At 45.2% G+C, this 17,496-nt stretch overlaps 1 protein-coding gene across 2 annotated transcripts in view; it reads right to left on the reverse strand.

Moving 5' to 3' along the window:
• Nucleotides 1-495: 495 nt before the first annotated feature.
• The window catches only part of PTHLH (parathyroid hormone like hormone), a 30,926-nt gene continuing 13,925 nt past the window's right edge, over nt 496-17,496 (reverse strand). For both annotated transcript variants that reach the window (XM_078673754.1, XM_078673755.1), the window contains exons 3-4: nt 8,764-9,192; nt 496-1,206 (exon numbers count right to left, since the gene is read on the reverse strand). In XM_078673754.1, the coding sequence (XP_078529880.1) occupies nt 1,197-1,206; nt 8,764-9,192 (439 nt within the window). In that variant the 3' untranslated portion in view covers nt 496-1,196. The remainder of the gene's footprint in view (nt 1,207-8,763; nt 9,193-17,496) is intronic.

The raw sequence follows: 17,496 nt of genomic DNA on the forward strand, positions 1-17,496 counted from the left end.
TGGTGTGGCAGCGACAAACAACAGAATAGAGGAAATAAAATAAATAAAACCACTTACCTTGCTCTCACCCTCGATGCAGCGAGAGCAAGGTAAGTGGTTTTATTATTTATTTATTTTATTTCCCCTATTCCGGAATTTGTCACTTACAACCCCACCCCGCCGCGACCCACCACCCCACTGCGCTTACCTGCACGAGCTGCGACTGACCATGCCGTAATTTCAATTTTGTTGAGAACTGAGATGCCTATTATTATTAATGTCACTGTATTTCTGCTCATAATTTCACCATGGTAGGCTCTGTAAACTTTCAGACATGTGGCTCGAACCCACACTTCCTCCTTCCCAGGCAATAATGCAACACGTAGCCTAATTTATAACATTACAAGTTGCCGCTGGCATTTCTTACAAAATGGCGCAGAACCACAAGGTGTTCCTGTTACATACTCAGCACTCTGAATGTGATAATAATGAAATAAGTACAACAGACAACGTATATATTCTAAAGGACTTTTAATATAAAGCTCAGTTGATCATGTTATAGTCCTGACCAATATTAACATTTTTTTCAATTTATAAACTTTTTTTTCCAAATGCAGTAACAAAAAATACATAGCGTTCCATCTCCATGAAATCCTGAAGACAAATTTCTCGTACGGGGAGATGTTATCTAACAAGATTATACTTATCTGAACAATTCTTTACAAAAATTAAAATACTGCCATTTTTACATGCACAGAGAGAAATTCAGTTGCACTGATGTATTAATTAAAAACCACAAAATAAGAACAAGGTATTCTGTCATCTGTCAAAAGGTACTTGATTGATATGTATATCTAAAGTGCATTATTTTACAACAAATTAACAAAAATAAAAATACAGACAAGTCAGCAGCACCAAGATACATTTACAAAATAAATACACCATCCAACAAAATAAATTATGGTAAAATGCAACAATAATAATTGGCTTAGCCTTTAGCAAAAAAATATTCACAATGACCAATGTGCAGTTTCATAGAGCAATTTACGGGTACCGGGGAAGGGGGCGATGGGGAATGAGAGCTGGGGCTGGGGAACAGGGTTCATTCTATTGCGTTTACAATATTTACAGACAATAAATATTTCTAATACTTTTCCATATGTTCACCATTCCAGAATATTGCAAGACGTTTTTTGCCAGGTCTTGGCTGAGAAGTATCAACGCCTTCTGGAACGAGAAAGGGAAAAAGGAGAAACACGTTAATACTCGTCTTCTTGGAGTTCGGGTGCATTTCAATACATTTCACTCACTTCACGCTCTTTCTTTTATGATGTTTCAACATTAACTTAAAGCGTTTTTAAAACAGTTGAGTACAACATGCAAGCCGGTGTAGTTGCAGAAGGCCTCTGTGAGACAGAGAATGCCATTGGTGCATATCTGTCAGTGTCTTCATGACGTCACACGAGGTCTGAAACCCAACTAAACCTCAACCAAGAAAGGAACATTCTGAAGTTCACTGCTGATTGTAATACAGAAATGGATAACAAGGACTGCTCACTAAATTACCCCTTTTCAAATGTATATTGATTCCTGTAAAAGAAAGGCAGTAGGACCAGATAGGGGGTGTAATCAGCATTATAATAACTTCTTCACAGGCTCCTAAAAGGTGTTTTGCTCTTAATAGTTGAGATCAAACATCGATGCATGGAGTATGTCTTGAAGAAATGTTTGTTTGTCTGTCTTCAGGTCACGCTCAGGCCAACGATTTGTTACACCCTATGCTACCGAAAGGCTGCCGGTTATGAGAAAAACGGGCAATGAAATACACCACATGAGGCACACATTTACATAAACTGGGCCAACAGGGGGGGTGCAGCACAGACCACAGACCAGCTTGTTAGTGTGAAAAAGGCTGCTTTATTGAAGACAGGTGCACCTAAGAAAACCAATTCCTTGGCCTGTGCCGTACAAAACTAAACCTCACTAAATATTTACCGCCTACCTTTCCCCCCACCCCCTCCCATAAAGTTTCCCCTTTGCAGCCATTTAACAACCCCCAAAACTTGCAACTTCTTAACCTTTCGTAACCTAGTTATCTATATAACCTTTCTATGCTACTTCCCCTTCCTGCATGCTCCCAGAGTGACCTTTCCCAACCCATAAACTGTAACTGTAAACAGACCTACCAACTATTACCAAGGGAAAAGCGCCCCCCAAACGTCTAACAATCCATATACAAACCCAGCACCTGCTGCAAGCGACAACCAAACGTACATGCTTCCCCACCCGGCGCACCTGTTCCCAAGAACCCGACCACTGGCATTGAAAATTACCTCCTATACCTTGTCCAGCTACCACCTGATAGTTACCCCCTGAAAAAAGAGGCGGGAGGGTGGCACAAAATTGCTCCCCTGCCCTACCCAGCCGGCTGGTGTGTCACTACCACCGAAATGGTGGCCAGTGACTCAAAATGGCCGGCTAAATAGCCCTCAGCCCAATCCTAGCCCAAGTGAAGCCCAACAAGCCCAATTGGGCTCTGGCTACACCCCCGGCCCAAAACCCCGGGGAGGGGCAGGCTCCCGATGGTCAGCCGCCCCGCCTCCCCAAAGCCCTATTGCACCAATTACTGCAGGTGGCAAAAAATACCAGCGGTCACAGCATACGGAAACCTAAGAAATAGTACTAAGGCCTTATAGAGCAAACCAAGGCTCCATTATTATGCCAGTGTTGTGTTTGAAGGCCACATATAACCCAAGATTCCCAGTGCAGCTGCTGCTTGAGTTGTTTTGAGGGAATAGAATAACTAACAAATGCTGCAAGCCATACTCTCGCTCACAGAAATAAAGCCACTTTGCCTTAAAATCAAGGATATTCTCTTCCGCACAGTGGTGACCAGCCTTGAAGCTGAGGGGAGGAAGCGAAGATGTCATGGGAACCCGAGGTGCAGTTGTAGCCCAACCATGAAATTGATTGATCTGCGGAACGGATGTGATGAACATATGTCTAGTCCGTCCTTGGTCTCTGGGGCTTATGTACATCTTTCTAAGTGGGAGAGCTTATACCTCACAAGGGTGAGGGATCACCCTCAACTTCATGTGAGTAACGAGTGATCACGTATCGGTAATCCCTAAGCTATCAGGATAGGTAAAAAGGACCCCTATCCAATTGTAAATACTACTTTACGTGAATCGACAGATAGACACAGGAGGAACAACCTGGATGGGATTTAAACCCTAACCCTGTTGAAAATATTCAGTGAATTAAACTAAAGACATTCATACATTTCTGGGCAATAAGTGCAACTTGCATGAATCAATGTTTTGGAAATAAGCATACATGAGTTCAATTTGCGCAAAAATGTGTGTATATTATATGTTACTTATAAGAAGCTTTAGTAATCGCATATAGTTTTTGTTTATAACCATTTTCCTAACTCTTTGATAATGTATGGTTGTGGAAATATGAGACATGTCCATGGCTAGAAAAACGCATCATTTAAAAAAATAATCTATAATTTATATCGCTGTCTCTTGATTAATTATTATTTTTCCCACAAATGTTTTCCTTCTCACACCAATCCTGTAAATACTGCTGGGACTCCTTCCATGTAGTCAGCTGTACCACCTTTTTACGGTCCCGTTAGGTGTGTTTTAGCTGCTTAGAAAAATTGAAATGCACGCATTGTCAAGCTTGTGTGGATATCCAAAAAGGGACTTCTCTGGGGAATAATGTAATTATGCATTTCTTGTTCTGACTCAGGCGCGCTCTTGGTCACACCAACTTTTGCATTTGGTGAATGTTGGCCTCATTGCCTACCACAGCCAAGCTTATGAGCCAAGTTATAGATGTTTCTGAATTATGTGCACTGTATGCACATGGCCTGCATGGTGTGCTTCCTTGGACACTACTTCCTATTCAAAAGCTGCAGAGCAGTGCCTCATTTGGATTAGTGGGAGCTCAAAACCTATTGACTAATCGTGTTATCTGGCACTTTGTCATCACCATTCCCAAATCTCCTTGCTTTGTAAACCTCCCACACATCGGGAAATTGAGGGATTTGTGTGTTGGGTTCAGGAAAGCAATACTCTTTTTGCATATATTTTGATTTTTAATTTCCTGGTGCAAAGTCTAGCCTCAGTTTCCCAAAGAGCCCTATCTCTTTGATTAATATATTTCAATTTTTGGTGGGGTGGGGGACGCAATGTTTGCAGTTTCCTGTACTGCACCATTGGTTCTGAAAACTGCCCAACTCTTAGGTTCAACAACTGCTGAAGGCCATTGTAAGGGGGATGGATGGGAAACTGCTGCCAGCGACACAGCGCAAAGTGTTTACTATCCAGCTCCGCGCAGGTTATCAGCACATCAAAGCGCTAGCATGAAGGAGATCCGGCACCAGAAGCAAGGAACCTCAGCTGCACTTGATTGGCACTGGAGCGCTCTCACTCAGGCTGCGAGACCGGAGGCGCATCCTCTGCCCAAGCTTGCAGGAGAGATAAAAGAGGAACTGCACATAATTCATTTTACACACACCTGCTGGAAGTGTCAACCATTTGGTAAAAGTTCAAAAACAGAAAAAAAGTGTCTAATGTTCTTTCCGCTGCTTTTGGCAGGAACATTGGCTTTGACGGTGCCATCTAAACTCTTGGGGGTGTGATGATTACCCTGTGGTTTTGGCACTATTCCAGCCATCCTGGCATCAACATAGCACCACTGGCGTGTACCAGTGGGATGAACCGGTCATTAATACCTATTGATGGTGCCAATAAACAATCAGAGTCAAAGCCCTGCCAATCATTAGCGATATCAAGAAACTAAGTGGGATCTGAATGGGCTTTACACAATTTGTTTTTCTGGGCAAAAACGTTACCAATGAGGAAGGGGACAAAGTTACTTTTTTCCAAGTTCAAGGGCAGGACAGATCTTGTAGAAGGTACTACAGATATATTGGTTTCTGAAAATAAATCAGGTGCTCGATAGTGAAAAGACAAGAAGCTGTTAAAGTCCTGCAGAAAGGAATAGGATTGCAGCAGAAGAGTAGTAGGACATCTTGAAATGTTAGTATGGCAGCGCCACAAAAGTCAAATACCGAAACACCATCAAAACGGAGTATGGCCACGCCTTAGAGTCAAAAACTGGAACACCATAAAAACTGAGTATGGCAGCCCACAAGAATCAAACACTGGAAACCATATAAACTGAGAATGGCAGCACCACAAGAGTCAAATACTAGAACACTAGGATAAGAGAGTACTACAGCACCAGAAGAGTCAAATACTAGAACACCATGAAAGTGAAGTACCGCAACACCCAAGACTCAGTACTGGTACACCATGAAAGGAGAGCACTGCAACACCAGAAGAGTCAAATACTGGAGCACCATCAAGACTGAGTATGATAACACCACAAGAGTCACATACTGGAACATTAGGAAAATGGAGGATGGCGGACCTTCGAGACTCAAATACTAGAACACCATGAACGTGGCGCACAGCAGTCAGATACTGGAACACTGTGGAAACTGACTACAGCAGCACCACAAGAGTCAGAAACTGGAGCACCAGGAAAACTTACAATGGCAACCACACAAGAGTCAAATACTGGAACACAATTGACAACAATGATGGCGAAGTATGGGTGCACCGCTAGAGACAAATGATGGAACACCACAATAGGCAAGCATGCTGACGCCTGAACAGATGAATTTTAGAAGAGCGTGAATGCTGCGCAAGGAGACTCCACTGGAGGCAAGTCTTAAAGAAGACTAGGTAAGATGAGCACGGGCACACACAAGAGCCAAATGTTGGAAACTATTGACTGCTAGCTATGGTGACATCACAAGAGCTGAAAATCTAGACGTCCATTACAGCAGAATAAAGTGACAGCTCAGGGGCAGCATCTTAGAACTCTAGGATCCCACATGAGTGTGTATTGGAGCTTTTCAGAAGCTAATCAAAGGGCATTAGAACCATAAGCTTTAGAATTAGGGTGACCACCTACACCAGGGCATTACAGACGCTTTTCCCAGTTTCTAAACTTTTCCTACAAATCACTGATTCCCCGTTTGTCAGTCTAATATGTTCGATGAAGCAAAACAGGACTACAACAACCAGAATGCATTAGGCTGTCACACAACAGTCCAGGACTGGAAACAGTGTCCATAGTGACCCAGGAGAAGGCAGTCATTCAACTTGGAACACCACATAGATGTTTATAATATCAACACCTTAATAATAGTGTATAAATGGCAGTGTGGATGGTATAGAAAAACAACAATCTCCATGGTTAGGCACGTCATAGGGACTAAAATGGGACAGAAGACCCCCACAAAGAGCTTTTCAATCATCACTTAAGGTAAGCAAAAATACATCTCAATTGCTGTGTGTGGGGGACCCTCCAGACAAGAGCATTGCAGCCACTGGAGAGGTGTACTGGTTTGTGAATGAAAGTCGCCCTCGTCGTTGCCATGAAACGTGCTCCGCCAGTGCAAGGACTGTCTGAAAATGTTCTAAATTGATATCAGTGACCTGTCAGAATGGAACCGTGGCGCGCAGAAGGCGCATAGTGAAACCGGAGCAGGCCAAAGCCACGGCAGCGAGGCCTCCTTTTCCTGAATGTGTGTGTGAACATGTAATGTATATAAATACAACTCCGAAAATACTCTGGAGCTGTGAGCTGTCGTTCAGACGCCCGAGTGCTTTGTGGCAATCCCCGCCGCCGCTAGAGGTCTGAAGCATGTGATGACAGACGGCCTGGAGCAGGCCCTGGCGGGGCGACCGAGCCAGACACCGTGAAACCGTGCGGCTTCTGCGCCTCGTCAGAGCCGCGGCGTCCCTCCAGAGCAGAAGGGAAACCCCCTTTCGGGACGAGGCGCGAAATAATGGTACACCCCAGTGCTGGTGGTGGCCCGGAAGGAAACGAGGGAGTTGTGTCAGCGCTTCCATGCAGACACCTCAGATTTCGGGTGGAATTAGCAAACAGATGCGTTTTGAAAACGTGGACTTCCTGATTGGATGAACAGTCTAGAGTCTAGACGAACACTTTCCATAATAAACATGGAGATATGCGCCAGTAAACTAGCTCGGTGGGTTGAGCTGGCGCTGCACAGTTTGTGTGTCAATAACAGTCCCCATGTTTCAGCCCCAGCAAATCACACTCTTTTTTAAGTTGATTAATAGGTAGAAAAGTGCACTCTATGTAAGCACACAAGAGACACATTTGTTTCTGATGTTGATTATTTTGAAGAATTCAAAACATAATCATGGAATCTTTCAGCGAAGTTTATAAAAGTGTCGCTGACCGGGCATCACAAAAGGGAGTTTGGGAACAATCGCGGAAGTTCATGGTCACAAGATGTTCTGATATTCGCTGATAGCTCACTGTGGCTTGTCTTACGGGATAATCTTAAAGTATGTGTTAAAACTGCCTCGCCCAGTTCCTTCCTTTCACCCGCCAGTTTAACTCAGGGTCACTTGAGATGCTGGCCTTGGGATCCCTGCAGTCGGTCCAAATAAATGACCAGCTTCCTTTACAAGGGGTCATTTGTCACGAGGCGTGAAGGACAGGGTCATGAAAACATACTCTGGGTGGACAGGTAACCTTGGTGGGAATTCCAGCTGCAAGTAATTGTAAAATATGTGTATGTGTGTATACATATTTATCTATCTAAATTTATAATATATATATGTGTGTGTGTGTGTGTGTGTGTGTGTGTGTGTGTGTGTGTGTGCGTGTGCGTGCGTGCGTGTGTGTGTGTGTGTGAGTTCCGTGCTGGGAGCAGTGCATTGTGTCTAAATATATCTATTGGTTGCAGGTGGTATTTATTTATCTAACCATGGAACTTTCCTTGTTTTTTTTCTGCTGCTCATAAGGTGGACATACGATGTCCAGTGTAGAAAAACTCACATGCCTCATCTAGATCCATTAGAAGCCATGTGCAATTAGTCACCTGGAATTTCTACCAATGAATGCACATGTTGGTATGCACCACCACGTAACTATATGTTGCACTTCAATGACCACACATCACTTGTTTTTAAATTAGAGGTCATGAGGAGCCCAATATTCCTATCCTAGACTTTCCTTTCCAAACATATGTTATATGGTGAGTTAGTCCAATAGGGCCAATTAAACTGAACTAAGACTACAACTCCCATAATGCACTGGATGTTAAATGTGAGCCCGTGCTCCATTGGCCAGCTGTCTAAATAACGTTGCAGAATCGCTCTTGTCCGGGGCTTTGCTTTTGCAAATGATTGTTCTCAGTCACGTTAGTCAACTTGTTTCATTTAAATCATATGGGTCTTCAGGGCAATGTGGGGTTGTCACTATAGATCAAAGCAATGTGAAATATTAACATGGACACAAAACATAGCTTTCAACTGAGGACATGTCAGGAGGGAGACCATCAATCAGTCGTAGTTTCAGCTTTAAGCGATAAGCACGCTGGTACTTGCGGCCTAGCTTTCCCCATTCTAAGTACACATATTCCATTGACCTTAGCTGAAAAACCAACAAGACCAACTCAAGGCCACCTACGTGACACTGGGTCTGAATAAAGTGACTGACCTCTGGGTTCAACCCTGCAATCAGGGTTTTAAAGCGAGGACAATGTTATAACCACAGTACCTGCATTTCCTGCAATTGTAGCCAGGTGGTGCATTGACATTTCGTAGCAGGGCTGCCATATTTTTAAAGGGACAGTACACGACTTCTCAATCTTACATTGCTTCTGTCAGGAAGTGAGGACTTCTACCTCTACTATTTCAACCATCAAGACCAATTTACCTTAAATGCAAGTCCTGCCACGTGTCCAAGAAGTCCAAGAAGGGCAGGTCTTCTGCGCCACTGGCAGACTCCATGGAATGAGGCCAGGCCGAACGGGTCCGCCTCTTCTTTTTCTCCTGCTCCTTGCGTTTCCCAGGCTTCACCTTCTTCTTCTTTCCTGGTGTCTTCAGCGCGGGCTCCTTGTAGGGCTGGGCTTTGTTGGTCTCTTGCGTCAGGTAACCGCCCTCGTCGCAGTTGCCGCAGCGCACGTGATTGTTGTAGTTCTTGGTGTTGGTGGAGGGCTTGGGGTTCGGCGACACCTCCGAAGTGGCCCGGATTTCAGCCGTGTTCACCCCCTCGATTAGGTTCTGAAGGAAGATTCTTCTCCTCAGCTCTTGGATCGACCTTCCCTTGTCATGCAGCAGCTGGTGCTCCGACACTGCTCTTTTCCTGAAAAAAGAAGGAGAAAGGGAGACCTATGAGATGAGTGCTTTCAAAAACAAGAAAAAGTAATGACATTTTCAATCAGTAAAAATTATTTATAGGGTAAATAAACTTTATTTGCTTTCATTATGTTGGTTAGAATATTTAAATATCAGTTTAATTGAGGACTTTGCACTATTGTGAACTCAGCTTTTTGACTCCCTTGTTCTCCTTTCAGAAGATATTAGGCATTTCAGACAGTAGATTGACTAAAAAGTACAGGAAAGCCATTGGTTTTAAATTAGTCAAAACTCCCATATGTTTATCCTGCATTTATGCACTCTTTTTAGACTTGGCTCGGTGCACACCTGTGCCTAGATTCCCTGAAGTAGAGATTTATTGATTTTATATGTACTGTATTGATGATTCTGGTGTGGAATTTATGTATACTTATGGTTTTTCTTAACTATTAAACTTCATTTTTGATTGATTGACTAGAAAGTGCTTTAGAAAGCATTCCTTCCAATTATATGTTGAGATCCATTTTAATTTTTTTTTTAATTGCTTCCCTCTCCATTTTTTCTATGGGTCACAAAACACTTTTAAACCAGATACTGTAGCCTTGTTCACTCATTTGAATTCAAGTCCTTGAATTCTATTGGGACCAATGGATCAATCAATCGCAGACAAAGACAACGAGGAGGTTGCATGCAGCAGATGCCAGCATTGTCGATATTTTGGGCTTCAAATGGCTGAACCTTAGAATAATGACATATTTCGCCTGTGCAGATGCAAATCACTGAGGTACCCATGTGTATCTAGTGCCTAACCTACAGGAAGCTACCTGAAAGCTGACAGTGTGCCAACACGGAAGGGGCCCTACCTTCTCCCTCTCCTCCCTACTTCATGCACATTATCTCATATCTCCACCCCAGCACTTTTAATGTATAGAGCTCCCTTGCTCTCCAGATGGATTTACTCTGAAATTAATGCCATTGGGGACTTCGCTGCCTGCCCTAAGATGGCCGCCACATCATACTTGACAAGGTGCAACAATCAGTGGCAGTATCAGATAACTGTGATAACAACTGTTTTTGCAAGTTTAGTAGCAAAATTCTGTGTTTGGCCCCTCGATCCTCTGTCTCTTGATGGACCAGCAGCCATTCTATCACAGACAAAAATATAGACCAGCAATCCTTTGGGTTGAATTTGCACTTCATTCCCTGTCAGTCTATTTTTCTGCCACTGTGGTTCCATTAGGGAATTTCACTTAATCTCATTTCATGTCTCATCTGTTGTAGGCATGTAGGAATGGTGTAGCGAAATCTCACCACAGTACAGACTCCTACTGTGGTGACCTGTTCTGCTCTGCAGCAGTAAGTAAAAAACACTATATTCCCTTGAGCAGTTCTAAGCAAGATGGTTAAGTACAAACAAACCTGGTTTCACTGACTGTGAGCACAGTAATTTTCTGATCCCATCTGTTTGATTATTAATGTAGTTAAAATAACAGACATACTGTAAAAAGCAGCATTCTGCGCTGCAGACGCCCAGGGGCGCGGCTTTTTGGTGCGCTCACATAAGCATGCAGTAACCAGCACGCTGTCTGACATCAGCCTCATAAGTCATATGTAAGGTGGCGGAGCAAGGGGGCAGGGAGGAGAACGTCAGACCCCCCTTTATTAAAGGACCTGAGATTCAGTACCGGCGTGACATCACTCCATGCCACACCTTGCCCTGTCTGATGCACAGCCTTTCCTGGCACTGGAATTTCCACTCTCCAGCCCCCTGATTTCCTTCATCGGCCTCCACTAGGGACGGGATTAATTACCGCTACCACCCACTTAGAGATCTTACTCACAGGAAGTGACTAAGCTTCCAGGCAAAAGGTGTGCCATAGCCTGGACTGCCTGGTTTTTCGTAAGGCTTGGGTGAAGGCGTCACTTTCGTTTAGTCTCCCTCTGCTCTTAGCTGTGCAGCGCGCGCCTGACTTCGGATGAGTCAAAGTGACACAGTTCCTGCTTGGGTGCCCAATCTCCTAGGGTGGGGGCAGATTAAGCTGCAGGCTCTTCCTGCCCCGTACAAGGTTGCAGGCCGAAATTCCCTTTTCTTGGCTTACATTGGGAATTACTTCATTATTTCATTTCATTTCATTTTCATTATTTCAGTGATGTCACCTAGGCATGCTAATGCAGCTCATTGGTCCTGGCTGAGCTATTAAAGAATGATGGGATATTGGGATACGCATTTGGAGTGGCACAGGGATTCTGAACGCAAGATTTGAACTCCTCTCAAGGTATAGCTTCCTATCACATCACAGGAGTGTCATAATCTTTGCCTGCAATAACAGTTTATTTGGTGGATGGTTCTCAGCACCTGTGGCCAGACCAGGGGATGGGAGGCTAGACTGCAGACTCCGTCCAGTCATGGCACCGATAAACAATAAAAAAAAATACAAACTTAGGAAGAGATTACATTCATTCTATGACATGCTTGATAACTCTGGGGCATGATCACCCTTGTGCTTAGTCTATGAAGATATGCCACATCACTCCAAAATCATATCTCAAATGTTCTAAGGCCTTACTGGCAGATGCATCAAAGTTATAGTTTGCGAGTCCTTAATAGCGAATTTTAAGGAATCGCTATTAAAGACTCGCAAAACGGGATGCATGTAGGAATCGCAATGTTATTAGCGATTACTAAATATTCCTTATTAGCGATTCGGTAATAGCTAATCGCTAATAAGGAATGGCTTTCCCATTCATTCCTATGGGCCTAGGAATGAATGGGAAAGCCATTCCTTATTAGCGATTAGCTATTACCGAATTGCTATTGTTCCGCTATTTCAAGGGTGCCAGGGTGTCCAAAGGACACCCTGTTGCACCCCTGAAATGGACCTGTGCACAAATGTTACACACACACATGCCCTAAGGGCATGTGTGTGCGCAACATGTAACTTTGAAAAATGAACAAAAGTGCATTTTTCAAAGTTTTAGCAAATTACCACGAAGTTCAACTTCATGGTAATTTGCTCCCCTTATTAGCGAAATCGCTATTTTTTTGGGTTTCATGCATTGCATTTAAGGAATCTCATTTTGGGATTCCTTAAATGCAAGAGCAATTTAAGGAATCGCTATTTAGAGATTCCTTAAATTGCGAATTCTGCATTTGGGATGATGCATCTCAATTGCAAAAATACCGGGAGCAAACGGCCAGATTCTGAGAATCTGCCCGTTTGCTCCCGGTATTTTCTTTGATGCATCTGCCTGTATGTTCCTATAAAATGACAGTGCATTAGTGCATGCATAGGTCTGTGCCTGAGATGTCAGTCAGAGCCTGAGGTATGGGGGCTGTCTCTTTTACCAATCTGGTGAAAGTATGTACACCCCACCATGCTATCACATATATTATAGTTGTTGCCAGGGAGTATCCGGATTGCACATGGGAAGAAACTCTTTAAGCACTAGGCAGCCTTTTCACAGTCACACATATGGGCCTTGGAGCTAGCCGATACTTTACCGTGCTAACATCGCATAAAGGAATACAGAAATTAAGTTGTTGGTGTCTAGCTTGTTTTCACAGGACCATATTTTTAAAAAATGACGTCCCAACTAGATATGAAAATGTCTAGGCTACATCTTACTTTGCATGCATATCCTGCTAATAATAACAAAATGTTGTGACTATCCCTATGTTAAATGCAGAATTCAGCCACCTATGGGCATGAACATTTAGCTTTTACCTGTTGTTGATTAACTCAATATGGCGCTCAGAAGGTGTTTGTTCCCGTAGGTTGTACGCGTGCGCACTACAAATATGACAGCAGCCGTGCCTGCGCCCTCTGCCAGTGGCACCCTTCCATCACGTTCGTCACTTCATCGACTCTGGTGACTCACAGCACATTCTTGGCTCTAAGTGGCTTCCCAGGATGCCTTCATGGGAAATAAGGTTATCATTCCATTCCCTGGGTTTATAAAAAGCTGACAGGAACCCCGGTGCTTGACTGGGTTTAAAATAGAAGGCCCCCGGAGGAGAGCAAAGCGCGCGCCGTCGGCCGCCAGCTGGTTATCGGGCGGTAATTGCTAGTATCAGGCAGGAGCTGAAAGCCCCTTAATCCAGTGATGAGCACCTAGGCGCACAAGTGCTCTCTGAGAGGGCTGCCACTGAACAGATTCACTTTTGTGCGCCCTCTCAGAGCGAGAGTCGGAGGGCTTGGAGGGCTGCGTGCCCGCTGCCAGGAGCTCTGAGTAACCTGCAGGCCACAAGTTCAAGCCCCATCCGATAAAAGAGCCCCATTGAGTCGAGGAGGGATGGCGCCAAGAAACTATTCGCCGCTTTGTTGTGGGTGGAGTGTGAAGTATCAATGTGAGATGGCTGCCTCTTGGTAGACACCCCGTCAATGGTGTCATAAGTTGCGTTAAAGGGGGGGTTAAGCTGATCACCAGACCAGACAAAACTAGGCCCAAACTAGGAGTGAGAGGTTGACGGGCCAATGACACACTGACACCAAAGTGTGCTGCTTTGATGCAAAGTGTGAAAAACGCACTGCAACGTGATTATGAAGTAGCTTTTGCTCAACATTGATGGTCAGTTTCTGTATGGCAAGCTTCATTTGATACACACGAAGAGCTGGCCCAAGCATGTCAGGCTAAGCGCTTGTGACTGCACTGTGCACTTGAACTTTTTCTACTTTCCCTTGCACCTGTGGTAAATACGTAAGAATTTCTGACGACTGATTATAGACTGAAATGATTATATCTATGTGGCACTGAAACCACACGCTCCTGCCCACACATAATGGTATAGCTCTTGAGTACGGTGTGATTGTTACAGTTTTTACTTCGACTTTAAGGTGAACGAAAACCACATATTTCTTTACCACAGATCTGTTAGTTGTAATAATGCACGAGGTACACTTTCTTTCCTGATTGTCTGAGAGATTTCTCTTGTCCCTGACAGAGGCTTCATATTGTTGCCATTTACTGATGCCACCTACCAATCAAAAGTTGTCAAGTATCAGAAAACATTCAAAGAGGAAATGGCATTTGGGGCCTCAAGAGTGAACTGAAAATTAAATATCTCACTGAGGACCCAGGGTGTGTAGTTTTTCACCAGCTTACTCTTGCTAATCATTCACTCTGGGTCGACAGGTGTAGAGTTCCATTTACAAGCAGTTCAGTTGAAAGGGGGGTTTGGGGGGGATGTGTCCTATGCGTTTGTGACTCGGTCATTTTCACAGTGTTTCTAAACATAACAGACAGTGTTGTCAAAGTTTAGAACCAAACCTTGGCCTCTAGCTGCCCAAGGTCACACAATGTGTGAGTCAAGTTTTAATGCACGAAAACCAAGACGTCCAGATGACGTAGCACGCACCCCGAGGGCTGGACGCAGCAGAGGGGATATAAATAAAGAGCCTCTGACCGCTCGAGGTCAGAGTGCTGTAGAAAGCGTGAAGTGCGTCTGTTCTGTGGGCCAGGGAGGCCTATGGCTAAATCGTGGGCCCCTGTGGGCAAGGGCCCTCACCACAACCAGGATGTTCTCACCCATTCCATTTGTAACATGTCTAGCAGCGTAGGCAAGCTTCTCGTGTTGGCAAAGGCAGAAACGAGACGAGCCAGACTCCGCCCTATACAAAGAGTTTTCACTGATTAATTGAAGCCCAACAAAGAACAGCAGTTGGGACTTTCAGACCGAATGCATTCACTGAGTGGGCGCCTGAATGGAAACTACTCCCTTGACAGGACATTGACACATCGAAACGCCAACCACTCCCAGCGCTTAATCGAGATTTTCCAAGCGGTAGTGCAGAAGAAATCTAAAATTAATATCTACTTGACATCGGACTTTGAGCTTAAGCCACTATGACCACGCCAATATCGTCCACCAGGGTTTGATTGGGATCACAAATCGACCAGAGCACGCTAAAAATAAGTCACCTACATTCGCATATTGCCTTGCCGCAAAACACTGCTTCGACGTCCCCTAAAGCAGCAACGTCCCAGAGGTGGCCCCGCAGCACACGATGTATCTGTTTAGCAAGTTGTTTCTAAAAGTGACAATGTTAATTGTGGCCACAAGATGGCGCTCGTCACAACTGAAAGAATCTCGACCGCTTCAGGCTCCTGTGCAGTGCAGTGGCTGCCCTGCGCTGAACTGCACACAAAGCCCTGCTTCCTATCTAAAGCTGCGGGGTCAGAGATAACAAGAAACAGTAAGTCAGAGGCGAACCCTGAGCCCCGGGTGCTGCCAGGTAACGCCCCTTCTCGATGACGTTTGCAGGGAGAAGAGAACCGAGTGAAAAGTTGCCTTTCTTATCGCAGCTGGGCCTTGGGCCTTCAGAAAGGATTGTTCTGCGCGCGATAGGATTTGGGCGGATTTCCTCAATGCGCTTTCTCTGAGGTGGGATAGAGGAAACGCCGTTTACCAGCACGCGCTTTTTTGGGATTCAGCATCACTTCCCCGGGCCCTAATCCAAAAGTCTGTCCTGGTCTGCCGGTGTACACGGTGACAGGCAACTCCACACCCTTTAGATTGTTAACTAAAATACACGTGCCAGCCCCCCTTTGACCTAGTGTTCGGCCAATACTTGCATTAGATCTATTTAGAGGCCTGAGCAGTGTGCCCCCTCTGGAGGACTGGGCGACAGAAAACAAGGACGCGGGCCCCAGACTCGAGCTATGTAAGGGCTGGGGCAGAGTCAGATGGTGTCGGCGGTTTCCCTGGCCCAACAGGCCTTTCGAAGACGGGTTTGTGGAGAAATCACCCTGTATTCCCACAGGCACTATTTGCATCCAAATAGACTTATGTCGGCGACAGTTACCACACACAATGCTACTGCGTAGGCACTTTCTTATGAAGACTCTCTGCACAAGGAAACACAGCTTTATTCCGCTATGCCCAGCAGCCGTTCCTCCCGAACTCTTCGGGCGTTGAAGTAAACTTTATCTGACGACGCAAAGACAGTCAGTCCCCTGCCAAGAATCACAAACCATGCCCTTTGAGATTGAGTATGAACTCAGACTGCACCCCACACATCTGAGCGACGTTTAATTTAGGAACTTTCTTGTTCTGCTCCCGCCTATTTTAAGGGCGGATCAGTGTGAGTGGGGTCTCTTAATTCCGCCACTTGACGCAATGTTTGACCTTGGGCTAACGAACCTGTCTCTCTGTGCTTTGACTCACTAACTAATGATTTGTGGGCTTCTGTTCTGTTTCTCTTGATGCATTGTGAAATATACAAAGATAGCCATTCATTCACACCATCATTGTGGGAGCCAGCCTGCTGCGCCCTTACTGCGAGTGCTGGGGATGCTGGCGCCATGTGTGGCGGCCGTTACCGAGGGAAAGTGATATCCCGCCCTGACATACATTATAAATGTTGCAGAGAGGCCCTTAAACTCCTCAATGGGGAAAACAGATATGCATTTGGAAGGCCTGCTGCGCTGCACGGACCGGGTGGAGCGGTGCCAAGACACAGCTCTGCAGTTGGAGAGAGCACACGGGTTGGCCGAGGGGGACATTTGGTGGTTTCAAACCATAGGGACCCCCCCCCCCCCCCACAATGTTATATGCTTAGCCACGAAGGCCGGTGGCCCCGGCACGGTTTTGCGTACTCGCTATGTGAGTGAATCCCACGTACATTCACTCTCTTAATGTAAATGTATCTTTGGTGTTTGTCCTAAAAGTCTGGCATGGATCCAGGGGCGCTGTGGACCGGCGCAGGACACGCTGAGATTGGATACGCCCCTCTGATTTGGAGCCGGGCTGAACACCGAGGCACTCCCTGTCATCTATCTGCAGTTTGCTTCTGCAGTAACTGAGCTGCGGGGAGCAAGTATCCAAGTGAGGGCGCCTCGAGGCCCGTTGGAGGCGCCTCCGGAAACAAAGGCTCCGTCGACGAAGACAGTATGGTATTATCTGTGAACAAAGATCTACACAGAGGAGCCAGGGCTTTTCACACTGATGCATTCAGCTTGGTGCCAGAACTCTGGCATGTCTCACAAATTCTGAAATAGGAATCCTTTTTAATGTATTAACACAGCACAGGAAAACATCCGAGACGTCTTTTCAGTGCCTGTAACCTTAAACAGCTACAGGTAATCTCTTGAACTTTTAGGCACAGCAAACATTTGATCGAGGCGATTTTTCACGAATCCAATGTTCACTTTGTCTTTGTGGGGATGGCTCAAGGTGCAGTTTCTTTCCCACGGGCGCCATGACCTTTGCCAACTTGACTTCATTTAGCAGTTCGATGTTTCCAGTCACATGCTAGCTTGGAGGCAGAGCAGGTAAGATAGCGCGTGCGGTTAACACAATTGTTACAGAAAC

Source organism: Lissotriton helveticus, chromosome 1_1 (assembly GCF_964261635.1).
Source record: "Lissotriton helveticus chromosome 1_1, aLisHel1.1, whole genome shotgun sequence".
In the NCBI taxonomy this organism is placed as follows: Eukaryota; Metazoa; Chordata; class Amphibia; order Caudata; family Salamandridae; genus Lissotriton; species Lissotriton helveticus.